The sequence below is a fragment of the Crocodylus siamensis genome, chromosome 2 (genome assembly GCF_052110815.1).
Source record: "Crocodylus siamensis isolate JL-2025a chromosome 2, ASM5211081v1, whole genome shotgun sequence".
Classification (NCBI taxonomy): Eukaryota; Metazoa; Chordata; order Crocodylia; family Crocodylidae; genus Crocodylus; species Crocodylus siamensis.
In genome coordinates this window covers 9260535-9276496 of record NC_143396.1, presented here as the reverse complement: position 1 = coordinate 9276496, position 15962 = coordinate 9260535, and the positions used below count along the sequence as shown (strand labels likewise).

The 15962-nt window shown below is 43.1% G+C and overlaps 1 protein-coding gene across 3 annotated transcripts in view; it reads right to left on the bottom strand.

The window, feature by feature from the left end:
* The window catches only part of EXOC6B (exocyst complex component 6B), a 431011-nt gene that overhangs the window by 100544 nt on the left and 314505 nt on the right, over positions 1 to 15962 (bottom strand). For all 3 annotated transcript variants that reach the window (XM_090035133.1, XM_090035134.1, XM_090035135.1), the window contains one exon: positions 4371 to 4444. In XM_090035133.1, coding sequence (XP_089891259.1) covers positions 4371 to 4444 — 74 coding nt within the window. The remainder of the gene's footprint in view (positions 1 to 4370; positions 4445 to 15962) is intronic.

Genomic DNA, 15962 nt, shown 5'->3' with positions numbered 1-15962 from the left:
TGAGAAAAATATTAAATACATCAGAGCGAGACCTCTGATTGGTCGCTGGCTGCCATCCAACACAAACCCACAATAACCACAATTGGCTTTGAAACACAGTAAAAAGAACATATTAAAATGTTTGCCATGTGACAAGTGGTAAGCAAAATGGCAGTTATACCCTCAAAGTCAGAAGTTGGCTAGCATTCAGCCCACCAAAGGGATTTGAAGAGGTGCCTTTCAAGTTCGCAAGCTCTGCCAAGGAACTACTGTTGCAAAGGATACAAGTGACAGAAGCACTTCTCCCAACACCCTAAAAAACCTTCAGAGTGAGCAAAAGAGTCTTCCTGCGAGTCCACACCTCCACTCGATAGTTGACAGATTTCAAAATCTACTTGACAAATGTAAGACCCTGCAGTGAGGACCCCTCTGTAATCTGGGTAAGATGGTTACCCTTTGGAGCCCAGAGGGAAAAAAAAATTGGCAAGTGCAGGAGACAGTCTTCTTGGAAACTGGCCACGACTGCTGAGCTGGCTTCGAGGAAAGATCAGGATAGCCCCAGACAGCAGCAGCTTCGGAGGAAAATGTAAAACCCTCTTCTCCAACCAGCCTTCCTACAATAAACCCATTAAAATGAAAAGCTAAAACACTTCCAGCTGGCTGAGAGATGGAGAGCGCACAGTAGCGAACTTCAGCCGTATGCTCGCTTGGGGCCGACACCAAGTCTTCCAGGAAGTCATCAACGCTTTTTTAGACTACTAAAAGCCTACACCACTTTCGACGAGGAGACCTGGGAACCGAAATCACTTAGTCAACTTTATCCAATATATTTTCAGAACCAACCACATTTAGGGAACCAAATTTCAGTCCAAGGTTTGCATAAAATGGGGATTAAGTCTGCTTTTAAAGTAAAAGGAAAAAATCTTCCTACACTTTCCTCTTTAAAGACACAAAAACTTGAGTATCTCTGCAGGGGGCAGCCATTATATAAAGAACATTTTGCAGCAGGATGAGCTGCATCTGTTTACCTTATCTCTAGATTAGAGGTGTTGATAGATTTAAAACTGTCCCTGCATAGGAGGAAAAATCAGTCATGGGACTGAAGTTTCAGGCACTGCTTCTGATTCTCGTTACTAAGCCAGAGCCTTGAAATCAACCTCTGGCAGCAACAGAGCAGCAGCTCAGATCAACTCTGCCATGCCATGCAGGGGTGAAGCTGCTCCCGATTCCCTCCAATAAAGGGCAGCATCAGGGCCCTCTCCTTTATAAAGGAAGAACTTACTCATTTAGTCAGAGTTTATTGCATTGGAATTAACAGGGACATTGTTCCATTCAGGCTATGATATAGTCAAGTTTAATGTTTTTCTTACAAGGATTCATATCCGAGACGTTCATTTATTCATCTGCACTCAAGTTCAGCTGTTGCACCAGGAAATGCATTTATCAGCCATTCATTTCATGGGACTTAAATCTCACATTGCTCTAAAACACTCTTTCTACCTTCTATTGTTTTGCAACAGCCAAGAACTACCATTTTTGAAAGACTTGGATGAAAACACGGCGATTCTCAATCTGCCACTTTACTTTGGACAGCATTTCGTAGAGTCATGTTTTCCCCTTCACAGTGAATTAGTGAGTTTCCCTTATTTGTGCCGTTCTTTCACTCACCCACAGAAGACAGGAACAGCATTTGAAAAACAGGTAATGTCACTGTAAAACCACAAGTGTTGGCAGGACAGCTCAGAGGTAGGTACAAGACCTGAAACTACACTTTATTTTTATTTTTTTATGAAAGGCTAAAAGACTTTCTAGATTTTAAGTTGGCAGCATCCCTTTAAAAACAACAACACTGTAGTTCCTGAAAACAGCAGAGTAGGTCGAATACACACACACTTTTAACTGGTATCTTCCTTCCCTTCGGTGTTGTTTAAAATCAATATTGTGTTAATGGTAAGTGACTTGAGAAAAAACAGCCAATGAAGAGAAACAAAATTCACTGCCAGACGAGCGCAGCTTAAAAAAAAAAAAAAAAACACCGGTCTGTATTTGTCGTAACCCTCATGCATCCTTTCTTCCATCTGTTTTCCACTCTGTTGGTTGGTATGTCCGATGGTCCTGCAAAAAACACTCTGGGCTGGTGCCTAGCCCCGGAGAAGTAGTCCTAGCTGCAAGGAGTTAGCTACAGAGAATTTATGAAATGATCAGAATCTCAGTGAAGTTGCAGAGAGGACAGAAGAGACACAAGGAACTTGTCCTGTATTAAAGAGTCAAGCATGTACTCGTATAAAAAAAATAAATAAAAATCAATTATAGGCCAGTTCCAGGGGTCTCAGAATGACACACAAGGATTATCTACTACTTGAGCAATACCCTCCTTGTATCAGTAACTCATGAAGCTCATAAGATAATGGGATGCTGCCTGACCTGAATATGAAGACTTCATTAGGCAGTGTAAGTATGTCAAGATTTTACTCTGTCCCTGGCTCAGGTCAGTTTGGACAAAATCATGAAAAAAAACTTGAAGATCCAAATTTAAAAAGACATCACTCTAGAATCATAGAAAATGAGGATTGGAAAGGACCTCAGAAGGTCATGTTTAGTTCAACCCCCTGCAATGCAGGACCATCCCCAACTACATCATCATCCCAGTACTACCATACATGAAAAAAATATTGGGCATACACCTTGGAACAGGAACTCAGACAACAAACCTAAGTACTCTCCTCTACATCAGTTTTCTTAGTCATGAAGGAGCAGAAACGCTGAGAAGACCATCCTTTAGCTACCTCCTGGTTCAGATTGGATTCAGTGGCCTGCATTTTATCCTTAGGAACCATATTAACCTTTCACATGCACTGGCTTGCAGCTAACACTAAACCTCTGAGAAACATTTTGAAGGCATTTCATTCTTTGGAAATGCCACAACCTCCCTCTGCAAAAAACCCCTTATTCATCCTTACACATCTGGAGAAGGACCAAACCTTCTAGATTTCCTAATACATCAGGGTCATGCACACTTTAAAGACAGCTCCACACTGCCAAAATGCCATATCTAGATAAAAGTATCAGATACAGGAATGGCAATGCATTTCTATTCTGTGTAGCATCTATGACCATTTTGCAAACGGACTTTACATTTCATGGCATGCCCAAGTACCTTATTGAACAGGCCCGGGAACCACAAAGAACTGAACTTTGAAGCGTAAATGAGTTCATGAAGTCCTATTACTATTATCATTATTATTATGGAATCTAATGCAGCTTTGCACAAGAAATCGCAGGAGGACAAACTGCACCAAGCATCAATCCAAGTTGGAGAAGAGTCTCAAACCCATTATGAGGGAAAAGCTGTTCCAGCATGAATCAGAGTCACGGTGGCGAGATCATAGATCGAAGGGATTATGCAGATGTAAGAAATAACCCGTGCGTTTGAACATTTTCAGAATGCAAGCTACATCAACCCTGACAACAAGAGGCACTGCATCATTATGGCAGGACACACAAAGAAGAGGGGTCTAAACAGACAAAAAAAGATTGTTTTAATAGGAGAGAAGCATCAGTCATCGAGTCTTACTTCATTCAGACTTTCTATCCAACCCCATCCATCTTCGGTGCCAAGAGATGACAGGCCCAGCTTACTTTTTTCCCCCTGCCTGGTATATCAGTAACGCCCATTTCTATCCAGAACAAATGGCTTGCTAGAATGGGCCTTTCCCCTAAATCGGTCTGCCAAGCCCTAGCAGTGCCTCGGTACCTGCTATGGTCAACACGGCTATAGCGGGGTCCCTCGGGAGGCAGGCATCAGTGGGCGGAGCCTTTTGTAATCATCGTCATAAACAGCCACTTAGTCATTCATGGCTGGGGACTGTCTGTGAAAGAGGGAGTCAGGGAGGGGGGCAGGGAATAAAGAGAAAAAGAAAAAAAGACAGACACATAGACCCTCCCCGCACAACCCAGAATGCAAATTCCTTCGCCCTCCTGAAATGCTTCTCCGGGCATTATCTGCGAACAAAAGTGTTCCACGCAGGCGGTCTCTGCATCACTGCTTTCTCTGTTAGCAACACCTGCTTAGTGTCAGCTTGGAGAGCCTCAGAGCTATCTTTTTTGCCATGTCTACAGAAGCCAACGGCAGCACAATTGGCCATCGCCTAGGGTCACTCGCGTCTTTCTACCTCCCTCGCACGCCATCGGACCTTTTCACCTCCGCCATCCCAAGGACCCCAGATAGCTAAAGCAAGGAGGTGGCCTCGAGCGGGGGGGAAGGGAGAATATAGGTCTCTGGCGTGAATCCCCAAATGCCGTTTCCCCTCCCCTCCCTTTTCCTTAAGACCTGATGGTCTTCAGTCACACATCTTAAAAGAAAAACAAAAAACAAAAACACAAAGACTTACTTGTCTCAAGTCGATGAAGGCCAACTGCAGCGTGTCCCCTTGGAACCCAGGCACTGGCCCGGATCTGGCAAACTCTGTGGGAAAGAAAAGAGGATAAAAAGCGCCTTTAACTAACCATGGACAGGGAGATTGGCAGACGGATGACAAGGAAGACAAGAGAGACTGGGGGAGAGGAGGACCGCGCTTCTAAGGAGTCATGTCTCCCTCCCTTCAGCTTCTTTGTTCGCCCTTCAAAATTCGTGTCATCAAAACACCATTAATTCCACCGTCCTGACAGCAAGGAAACTGTACTAATTCGACCTGAAATTTATTCCCATGAGCCGCACTGGGCTTCAGAGTATTTGTTTTGTGAATGGACAAACAACTTGCAAAGAAGAAAGAGGGGGTGGGGGTTGAAAAGTTTTTCCTCTCAACACAAAATCTTCAGCTGTGAAACTCTTTTCAGTTCCGAAAGCTATTTATATTTTAGGGCGCTGAAGGAATTTTCTAATTTCACGCCTGTCACCAGGTTCCATAAGCATTCATCAAAAAAATATGCCCAGCCGCATCATTAATTATTCTGCGGCAGATTATCTGCGTTATCTGGTATGGTGCACTACTGCCAGTATACGAGCCCCCAAAATGGGAAGAATCGCTCCGATTATGTGGTTTATTTATTCATTTTGGATGAGGACGTTTGACATCTGAATAACGTTGACTCATAAAGCAAAGAGAACATTTCCAAGGCCGTGCTTGCCTCTTTCTGGTGTAATCTGGCCCCAATTTCATACGCACTTTGTTTATTTTTCTTCCAACGTATTGTTTAAACTCAAGCCGAAAACCGGCAACAGGGACCGTGCATTATGATCTCAGTGTAGCAAACCTTGGCTGCAGCCATTTAACAGCTCAGTTGAAAACTGCCATGAAGCAGCTAATAACCATATTTCGCTCTGCTGAGCGTGCGTGTAGAAGTCATGCTTGCAACCATCTGAACTCCCCCAACTTCATCAAGCCAAGTGTTCAACATTGATATAAAATCAGGGCTTCATTTGGGCATGGCGGTAATGGCCCAGAGTGCCAATCTCAACTCAACCCCATCATAGCCAGGAGGATGCGGTCCTTGAAAAGTCACTCGGAAAGACCACGCACCAAGAGGCCATCACAGCTAGAGCGGCGTTTCATTGCGTCCGTTGGTTTACGGCACGTCCAACTCATGGACAGCTCATTTCTAAGAGCCGATGTTTATTTGGTGTCATAATTGAGAAAAAGAGGGGAAGAACAAAGAAAATACTCTGAGTCTCATGTTTTAAGCAAAATCATCCCAAAGCCCACTATCTATGAGTCTCTTCAGGCCAGTTATATATCATGCACTGGCAGTTGGGCCAATGTCCCCAGTACCACACTCGTGCCCCTGGGAAGGAAGATGCTGAGCAAGCAGAACAAGCTTTTAATTCCTATCTGCATCTTCAGATTCGGTTCCTTGTAGCAGCGGGTGAGGGGTCAAAGTGGCAATTTCGAGGACTCCTATGGTTAAGGACTGCCTGTAAATGCAGAGCACTGGACATGGTGGCCCCAAAAGCCCTCCCCAGTCCTGTGTTCGTTACTGGAGAAAGCCCCAAGGGTTTATGCAGGGTTTACTACAAAGCCCTTAGTGCTTACGACTTCCCTTTGCAGGCCCTTTCCCTTGAAAGTCTCCCTCCATTATTTGCCTTAATCATATGAGAAGTGCCGCATGCTGGTAGGGCAACATGTGTATAAATGAGATGCTCAGGATACTGCACTTTGGCCAAATTCTGTGGTTTCTGGCATGAACACAGAAGTTGCCTATTGGTTCCCTGATCTTTACAGTAAAATTTTGGAGGGAGCATATCCTAAAAAAATGGAGAGTATATCTTTAAAAAAAAAAGGATGACAGCTGGTGGTCAGGTGTCTCATATTACTTTACAATGTTTTAAAAACACCAAAAAAGAAGAGAGTTCTGGAATTAATAATTATCTCTGTCAATCCTTGCTTAAGCAACTGTTACTGTGGTATGGTAAGGGAATAAAATATTTTCTTTTGGAAAATTAAACCAAGTTCCTTTGTTATCGAATTCACTCAGACACTCAGGTTAACAGACATGTAAACCAAATCAAATTTCCTTACTTATGCTACTGATAGAAACCCAGATAATTTAACACAATATTGTTTTTATTTTTTTAATCTAAATTTAAATGACATCATTTAAGCTGCCTGGCAGCAAAAGGTTGGTCTTTGATAGTACCTAAATATGAATCTGAAAGCTTTTAATTTAGCATCCCAGCTTGAAGAAGGCTCTTGATTACTTATATACAACTTGCAATTTCAACTGAAAATAGGCTGCTGGGTTTTCGTTCACTTTTTCTGAGCAGTGCTGCCATGCAGGGGCTACAAACTGCCCCAAAGAAAGCTAAATTTATCCTAATAAATAATTTAAATTGATTCTTTGTTAATAATTATTTCTAAAACAATATTCTTACGCACTTTAAAAACATTAATGTATTTAACAGAGTAAAATTTATCCATGTGCAAATGGCAGACACAACATCCAGAGGTGGGGAGAAGCGATGCATAGGCCTTTTTGCAATAGGCAAATTTCACCCTTGCAAATCTGTCCTATGATCAGCACTGCAGCACCTGGGCACGCTCGTGTGAACCCCAAACCCAAACAAGCCTAAAAACATTGATCAAATATCCAGCTACGACAAAAATCTAAGATATAGGAAAAAGCCTTCTGGTTTCCCATGCATGTGTGAAGAAATATCATCACAGAGGGAATTATCTAAAAATCCTATGCATCTCCTACAATGAATATGAAAAGGAAAGGGTCCTGAGCAAGCCGAGGGTATGTTATCCCCCATTCTGGACAAGAGGAAATTTGTAATGCAACTATAGCTGAGCCAGCATTCAAAAAATGTGAGCACCAAGTCACGAAAGCTCACACTCTCTCTCTCTCTCTCTCTCTCTCTGCTGTACTTTGTCTACAAAAGGTACAAATCTACCCTGCCTCCTCCTTTGAAAGAAATTGGATTTTGAAGTTCAACAGTTGCTAGAAACTAAGCAAGAACTGTACATTCAATTAGAAAATTTGCAACTGGCACAAATCCATGGATATCAACTACTCGTGCTTTACTATCAGAGAATGATCTTCATCATATCTGAAAGTGTCATCGCTCTTATTCAGGGACACTTCACAATGCCCCGCGGTAATTCAAGTAAGCACTCTCGGCTCTAGCTGGATTCATTTAAGAAGCTTATTATGACTATCTTTAAAGGGGTATAAGAGTTCAATGAAACAGCTGTCACATGGGTATGATCTCTAGGATTTGTGGAAATCCAAGAAATCATGCATGGGTATGATTTCTATTATGCTATCCGAACAGACAGGAGAAAACTATGCAATAGCACTACTGTAGGAAACATTCCCTTTGTTGGCAACCCTTGTAGCGTAGACTAGTTTACATGGTTGCTATCACAAAGCAATGCTAAGGGGCATACCTTACACTAATAGTGCAGCCTGATGTCCCAGAAGTGCAATGGCCTAGGAGATCATCATGGCTGTGACTATTCATATGGCCACACACATGAAATCAATAATATTGCTTATGCAATGGAAGAACGGGTACCGTGTAAACTGACTTCCAGGGACCGGAGCAAGAATGAACCGGGTGTTTCACCACCGTTACTACATGGGGCGGCAGTGCCTTTGGTAATCGTAGGTCACATTTTACATACTAATGCTGCAGACTTATTTGAGAAGAGGAAACGCACAAAGTCCTTAAAAAGAAAAAAGAAAGAAAAAGAAAAGAGAAGAAAAAAAAGAACAACTTTGGGGGGAAAGACACAGCCAGTTCTTCTTGGTTTTAATCTCCTCAATCAGATTTCAGTATAATTTTCTCGGAACAACCAAGCGTGGTGGTGGCCTCGGCACTGTCAGATTCGTTTATTGTACTTTCTCCACTACCAAGACCAGTGGCGAGATAGAGCAAGCCACCTACAGTACAGCCCCTTAAGCAGAAAATCACCAGAGAATAGAGCAGATCAGTATGCGGCTGTTTGTACAAAGCATTTAGCCAGGCTAAAGGTTTGAGAGACTTGTGTTCAGGCCAAAAAAGTAATGTCTTTGCAAGGCCTACAGGCTAGGGCCACCCAGGGCAAGTTACAGAGGGACTCTAACCTCTCTTCCAAAACATTTCACCGATGAAAGAATCGAGGGACAGGAACCGTTAAGCCCTTTACAATGAACAAAGAATAAAGAGTTCAAACAAACAAGGGAAAAAAGCATCCACTGTAAATTAATTACACAGAATGACGGATTTTTTTTTTTCCAGACCCGGTACACAGCAAGTATAGGCAGACTCTCCTCTATATTGAGAAGTTAAAAGTAAACACAGCTGGCTACTTTATTTCTAAAACTATCTGTTTTAATGGGAAGGCTTTTCTAATGTATGTGCCACACGAAGACTATGCAACGGTGTGGGCGAGTTGATAAGGAATATATTGGTATACGTTAATGATAAAATCCAATATTCACTCATGGATTATATCCACTGAATAAAAGTAGCTAGCCAATAAAACTTTCAACGAACATTCTTGTAAACTCTCATATAAATATTTTACATACACTCTCTCCTCATCCCACCCCATCTGTCAATCTCGATTCCCACAGAATTTAAGTGTCTCTATATATACACTTGCATAATAAACGTGTGAACACATGTATGTATAGACACGCATATGTTATGAAGTATAGTGTGTGTCGGGGTAGGTATAGTCACACACACACACACACACACACACACACACACACACAGAGTCAATTAAATTTTATATATAGTAACACCCCACCACTTGCAAACTCCTAGTATTCCCATTTCCCCAGACTGTTCAATTTAGACATTTTTTCTTTATTGTAAGTGAGGGAGGAGATTTTGCACCGAGGCTGGCAAACTTTCCTGCCAGTTTTGCAAAGCAGATATATATCTGCACTTCACAGCTACACGTTTTGCATTGTTTCAAGTGCAGAAACACATTGGTAGGGCTGAAGGAAGAGGTGGCTGTGCAGAAAACATGAACGAAGAGGAGGGTTCTCTGAATGCCCAGCTGGGAGGTTCACGTGGTGGCACCAAAGTAGGGTTTCCAATTTGAGCCACCCAAGATCTCCCTCTCCCCTGCTTTGGGAATGTTACATCCAATGCTGCTACGGGTCTTTTTGCCAGGTATGGGGACTATGCTAAGCAGCAGAGTTAAAAACAAAAACACAAAAACCCCCAAACCCAGGCCCCAAAGGCCTCTGGGTCCCAACAGGAATAAGGAAGGGCAGTTTTCCTGTTTTGGAGGAGAGAGAGGTAGCTTAATCTGAGAAGCTTAGAAGTCTGGATTCAAATAATAATGGAAGGAGAAGCATCTCTCCCTCTTCAGCCAGCTCCATACTGTGAGTCACTGGGCGCAAAGGAAGCAAGAGGTAGCAGGAAAAGGAATCAGCCATGAGGAGTTGGAGGAAATAGGATAAAAATTAAAGAAATTGTACACAGGAGAGAAGCAAGTTCATCTGGCTGGGAAAACGCTAGGAGGGGAGGAATAGCTGGGTAGGTATTTATAATAAGAAAGCTGGAACAAGGATAAAATTGGCACACCTGGAAGCAAAGGAGTAGTAGAAATGAGGTCTTCCAGCCCAGACAGCAACTCTGCTGAGTATTGGATAGGAGTTTCAGACCCCACAGTGTGCCCACAAACATAACGCGTGCTGCTCACGGAGGGCTCTGGTGATCTGAGGCCAACAGGTCCAAAGCAGACATTTGGGCAACAAATGCAAGAGTCCTTCTTTGCCTTTGCATCTCAGAACTGCTAGTGAACATTTTGGATGGGAGCATATGCAGTAACTGTTAGGGACCTAGGTGGTCCGTCCTAATGGCTGAGGGAACGCAGGGGACAGGAGTTGGGTCAGAGGTGAGGAGGCAAATTACCAGGTCTGGAAAGAAATCCAGGGGCAGGCTCCAAAACACAGGGCAACGGCTGGGTCCAGGAATCAGATGCCAGGTTACCAAGTTCAAGATCAAAGTCTGAGATCAGAACCAGACTGGGGTCAGGAACCAGGAAAGCCATCAGGCACAGGGACCAGGAAGCTTGCCAGACCAGACTTGGGTCAGAACGGCTGGCTGGCCTAGGAGTCGGCTGCCACGGCTGGGACTAAATGGATATGCAGCACTCCCAGGAGCCAGGTCATTAAATGAGGCAGGGCTCATTAGCCAGAGACAACACAGGTGCGGCTACTTGAGCAATTAACCCCAGCTGGGCTGCCTGATGAGGGTTCCCGACAATAACTGGAACATCCCACTTGCTGGCACCTGGATGAAAGATGTCCAAGGAGCATCTGCCCGGTTGAGTTTGCTGCGAAGCCTGTGGTAGACAGGGCAGTTTTCTTGGGGAGAAGACTGACCTCCATGTAGGACAGTTGGGATTTGGCTTCTGTGACGAGATCTGGTGTCTCCTTTCCATGGTGTTCTTAAATGGCTGATGTTTCTTTGTGATGTTTTGCTCTTCCGAGTGCCCAACAAGTCACAAGCACCATGTTCCCCAGTACAATCACCAGAACAGGGACTAATGTTCCCACACCAAGAGCAAGTCATATCCTGGCTTTTGGGGGAACTGGAGACCAAACTGTCATCTCTAAGGAAATTGAATATACCCATCTTAAAATGCTTTCTCCTTAAAGCAGGCTCTGAGCAGATTACTAATGACAGAGGCCTCCAAGATTTTCTGGGCCACTGAAGCAACTAGAGCAGCACAGTCAGGGCAAAATGCAAAACTTTTGAGACCTGGGGACCCTCAGGAAAAAAAGAGGTAAGGAGCCATGATGGAAAGGTTGATCAGGGGCCTGCAGAATAGGCATCTGGAAATTCTGCCAGATGTATGAACATCCCTCTTCACAATTTTATTACTGACCTTTAATTTTTCTTGACAGCTTTCCAATCCAACATTTTGAAAAAATTCTCTCTGCAACAGCTAAAATGTTCAATGTTTCATCCAATATTTCGAATTTTAGGGAATTCAATATACACAAACTGGATCAGAGTCAATAAAAAACACCCCTTCCTCTCACACCCCAGAACAAAAAGAGTCTGCATCTAGTCTAGTCAAGAATAAACCTACTAAGTGTTGTAAAGGTGTGCCTTTGCTTTCTGATGCCAAGGGCTCTGAATTGCATCTGCAGCAATAGTGAGCAACTCCCTGCTAGATTGGCAGGCATTTTAAAGCAGAAGAAATGAGTTTATTTGCAGGTCGTGAAAAAGTTGCATGACAAAGGCTGGTCTGTCAGCAAGTGAAAGTTGACATGCGGCCAGTTTACAGACAACAAAGTTAAGAAATGTCCAGCGGTTGCTTTGCAAAACCCAGAAAGGAAGACAAGCAATGGAACTCACCAATTCAGGTGCTAAATATGAGGAAGACCTGAATGAGTTTCTGTAATGATTATCTACTGCAGGAGGAAGAGGGGGAAGAATGAGGATTTGAACAAAGATGGAAAAACAGCAGTGGTGTAGACGATACTGCTTACATAGGGGTGACAGAAGAGAATAGCTCATACATGTAAATATAAAGGCAAAGGAGAGAGAAAATGATTACTAGGCAGATGGAAGTTGGAAGAGGCAAGGTCAAGAATTGCATGATGGGAGCCAAGCAAGGGGTCCTGGGTGAGGCAGGAAATGAAACTACTGATGAGAAACTCACTTCTCTCTCTCTGACAGTCTGCAAAGCTCCCAAGGCTTGCCCGAGCCAGGCCCATAAGGCTTTATGAAGTGCTGTGCTAATTTAGAGAGCCATATAAATGTTTCATCCTAACAAACAAACAAATGGATACATTTTTGATAGCTCATAAATAGAGTCATCAGTGCTTTTACATGCACTAATAACCCATGGAATCATTTTCATTGCCACTGTTACTCATTTATAGCCTTTAAAAGAGAGGTCATAAGAGGGAAAGGAAGGCAACACTAAGAAATTCAGGGATATGCCGCTGGACACAAATTCATGCAGGGGGAAAGAAAAAGGAGAACAAATACAAGCATCAGAAAGCAGCACAGGCCGAAGGATTCAGTTTCTGCTCCCACTAATTCCAGGTACCCTAATTTAATAGCCGTGTACAAGAATGCCTCTGTTGTCAAGTTTGGATAGAAAGATAACTTTCAGTGCAAACTATTTTTAATACCCTATGAAGCCAAGTTGTTTTTCCACACCGAGCTGACATCTGATAGATGAGATGGTAAGAAGGGAGAGGACTTGCTTCTCCTTGGTCTTCTTGCTCGCAAGAAATCCTCTAGCCACAGGTGCCAAGAGCAGTCCCCTTTCATTATACCCGTGCTTGCTTTTGTAGCAACTTTCTCCGTTTTGCTTTATTGTTCCCAACTTCCTGGCTCTCTGTCACCTAGGAATAATGCCCCAACAGATGGGGCTGACATCCTCCCAGACTGATTATTAGGTGAAGTGCTGGTACAACAACATTTGGATTCAAACTGCATTCTCCCACCTTGGTAGTTTCAAGCGAGGGTGAGCTTCATTTTTAGGGATCAGTTTACAGAAATCTTTGGGGAAGAAAGACACGGAGAAGTTGAACAGATTTAAAGAAAACAAAGTCTTATTAAGCTAACTGAAGAATGAAGGAAGCCCACAATACTACGATCAGATATTGCTAGACAGTTGGCAAATTAAAGGCTTCCCCTTATCATGCAAAAACATGATTGTTGCACTGGTGTTTTGTCCTTTTCCCTTCTGTTGGCTTACTCATGCGTTTCATCTACCTGCAGCATCATAACCATAGACTGTGAACTCTCTACAGTCCAATTTATTTCATCAAACTGCATCAGATGTAACAGTCAGAAAGCTGACATCAGTTAGGTGGGGATTTGCACATAGAAGTGTTTTGCTCAAACCCTTAGATCAGCTTCTTTCCACTGGATGTAAAGAGCAAAAAAAGGAGCAAGAAAGAGTGTATTAAATGTCCCGCAATTGCATGGTTAGCTAGGAAGGAAGAAGTTAGTATTGGTCTCCATTCATGCTGCAAAATGCTTTGTTAATCTCTGTTATTATCAATTAATAGAAGTATGCAATGTCAAAAGATTAAAAGCACATCGGGCGGCTGGCTGTGAACTTTGCACGTTACAGACGTTGGCAACCTGCACCCGAGCAAGGGGAGGATGCACACAAGATTGTGGGTGAAGGCTGCAGTATTAAATGAATAACGGGATTTCCGTGTGAGAACATCTCTGAAGCCAGCAAACGTAGCCAAGAATGAGGTGGTAAACAGTTGCGCTGGGACCAATATAGGCACATTCTGGCAGACTTACTTATTGGGTTATAGTACTCCTCAAACTGGTTAACACATCTGTGTTTCTTACTGACTACACCCATGAGCGGTTTGAATGAAAATGTGGAGTTTAATGAAATTTTAAATATAATTTTACTGCACTTTTAATTTCTCGTAAAACAGCAGTTAAAAGACTTTAGAGATTATGGAATTGCTTATTTTATGATCTAAGCACTGTAAAAACAATCTGCTTTAAAAACCACTGGAATCTGTTACACTGATGTAAAATACTTTTCTAAGAGTAACAGCAGCCTTCTTTTCTTTCCTTTCCCTTCTCTCATAACATCCAAATTTGGGTTGTTATACTTGTTTCCAGCTATCTCTGAGGGACACAAGATTTGGAAAAATCTCAGAAACAGGAGGTCCTAAAATATTTTTAAAAAAGCCAAGCATGGAACTAGGCTAAAAGCCACATATCAATGAAAGAAGCACATTAAACATTATTAAATCTCAGGTTATTAGAAAGTTTTGAAGACAGCACACAATCCTTTCTTTAAATACATTTTCCCTAAAAATACAGCCATCACTTTTTTGAATGCGGCCCCACAATATAGTGCATATACTGCTTAATTTCCTAATTTAATAGAGATGCTTTCGCTTTGGAGTTAAGAGCAATGCACTAACCCAGACTTCTTGGAATGAATTTCAACTATCACAGACTTGTTGCATCTCCCTGGACAACTTAGTCCTTCACTCTTAACCTACCATACGCTAAGAAGGTGCAAGTCATAGATGCTTCTCACTGTACTACCCGTAAGGGTCTTCTACACCTGCCTGGAAAAGGATGCTATAAGGCTGTAATACTTGTCACTTGTCTGTTGTTTCTAGTAAAGACTTACTAACACTTGAAAGGGCATCTATACATGTGCTCCAGGGTGGAGAGGACTGGGGAGCTTTAATTGCTCTCGGAGAGCCGCTCTGTCCCGTATATTCAGTGTCCCGCACTTCAAACCGATGGAGGGGCGCTTGAATTAAAGCTGATTGAATGAGGTTTAGTTCAAGCGCCCCCACCACCATTTTGAAGTGCGGGAATGCTGAACAGATGCAACACGGAGGCTGCTGGGACATGTTAATTAACACGCTCTGACAGACTCAATTAATCGAGCACGCGTCGCAGCAGATGTCCGGCACAAGTACAGGTGCCCAAGATGACTTGTGCCTCTCTGCAGGTGTCGCACAAAACAAAGTGTGTGGGAGCTGCTGTCACTAAATGCTAAGGAGGCCAGTAGTATAACTCAGCTAAAAAAAATGTATTAGATAGATGGGAGGAGAGGTCCATCAAGGGTTATTAAACTCGACGATTAAGGACATAATCGAGAGCTGGAGACCGGCAGGGTGGGCTGGGAATGGATCACCATCGTGTTTCTTACATTCTTCCTCTGAACATACCGCAGTTGCCACCGCTGGAACTAGGAGAGCGGGCTCGATGACCCGAAAGCCCATCCTGAGCGAGACCTGCATGTCCAACATCACGCTGAAGACAAAAGCTGAACATAAACAAGAAAAATCCATTCAAACGTAATGCATCTCTTGGGAAACAGCTTGGACTTGGAAGAGAAGCCCATCCACCTTTATGTGCAGGGCTGGCTCCTTTTTTCTTCAAAGCTCTGTCCAGCCTAGTTTTAGACGTTTCAAGCAATATGGTTCCTTCTTTCCTCAGGGGGGAAATTCCACAGGAAAACAGATCTCATTTTTCACAGGTTTCTCTTCAATAGTTAGCCTAATACATTTTTTTAAACAAGCTTGCAGCTCAACTCCTGCTTGCCTCTCTCACATCACCAAGCCAGCTGATGTTCATTGGACTACCCATGTGAGGAAGGCATGCAAGATTTAGTCTTTAATGTTTATTTAATTTACCACTTCTCCCCAGGCCCCAGAATGCTTTCTTTGTGACGGTTATAAAATGACTGAATGGTTGTACATAATGCTTTGAATATACACAGCACTATCCAAAAACTGCTAAGTGTATTACTTCTGAGGAAGAATTTATAGAACAGACTGAGGAGTCTACGATGACCATGCCCTTCTCCCGAGTGTCAAATACCCGGGCTTGGTGCAATGACTGTACTTGGATCCAGGCATCTGCTTGATTATCAGTTCTGCAGCCCAATTTTCATAGACTCATACAAAATGAGGGCGGGAAGGGACCTCAGGTCATACCTAGTCCAACCCCCTGCTCCACAAAGGACCAGCCCCAACTACATCATCCCAGCCAAGGCTTTGTCTACCGGGGT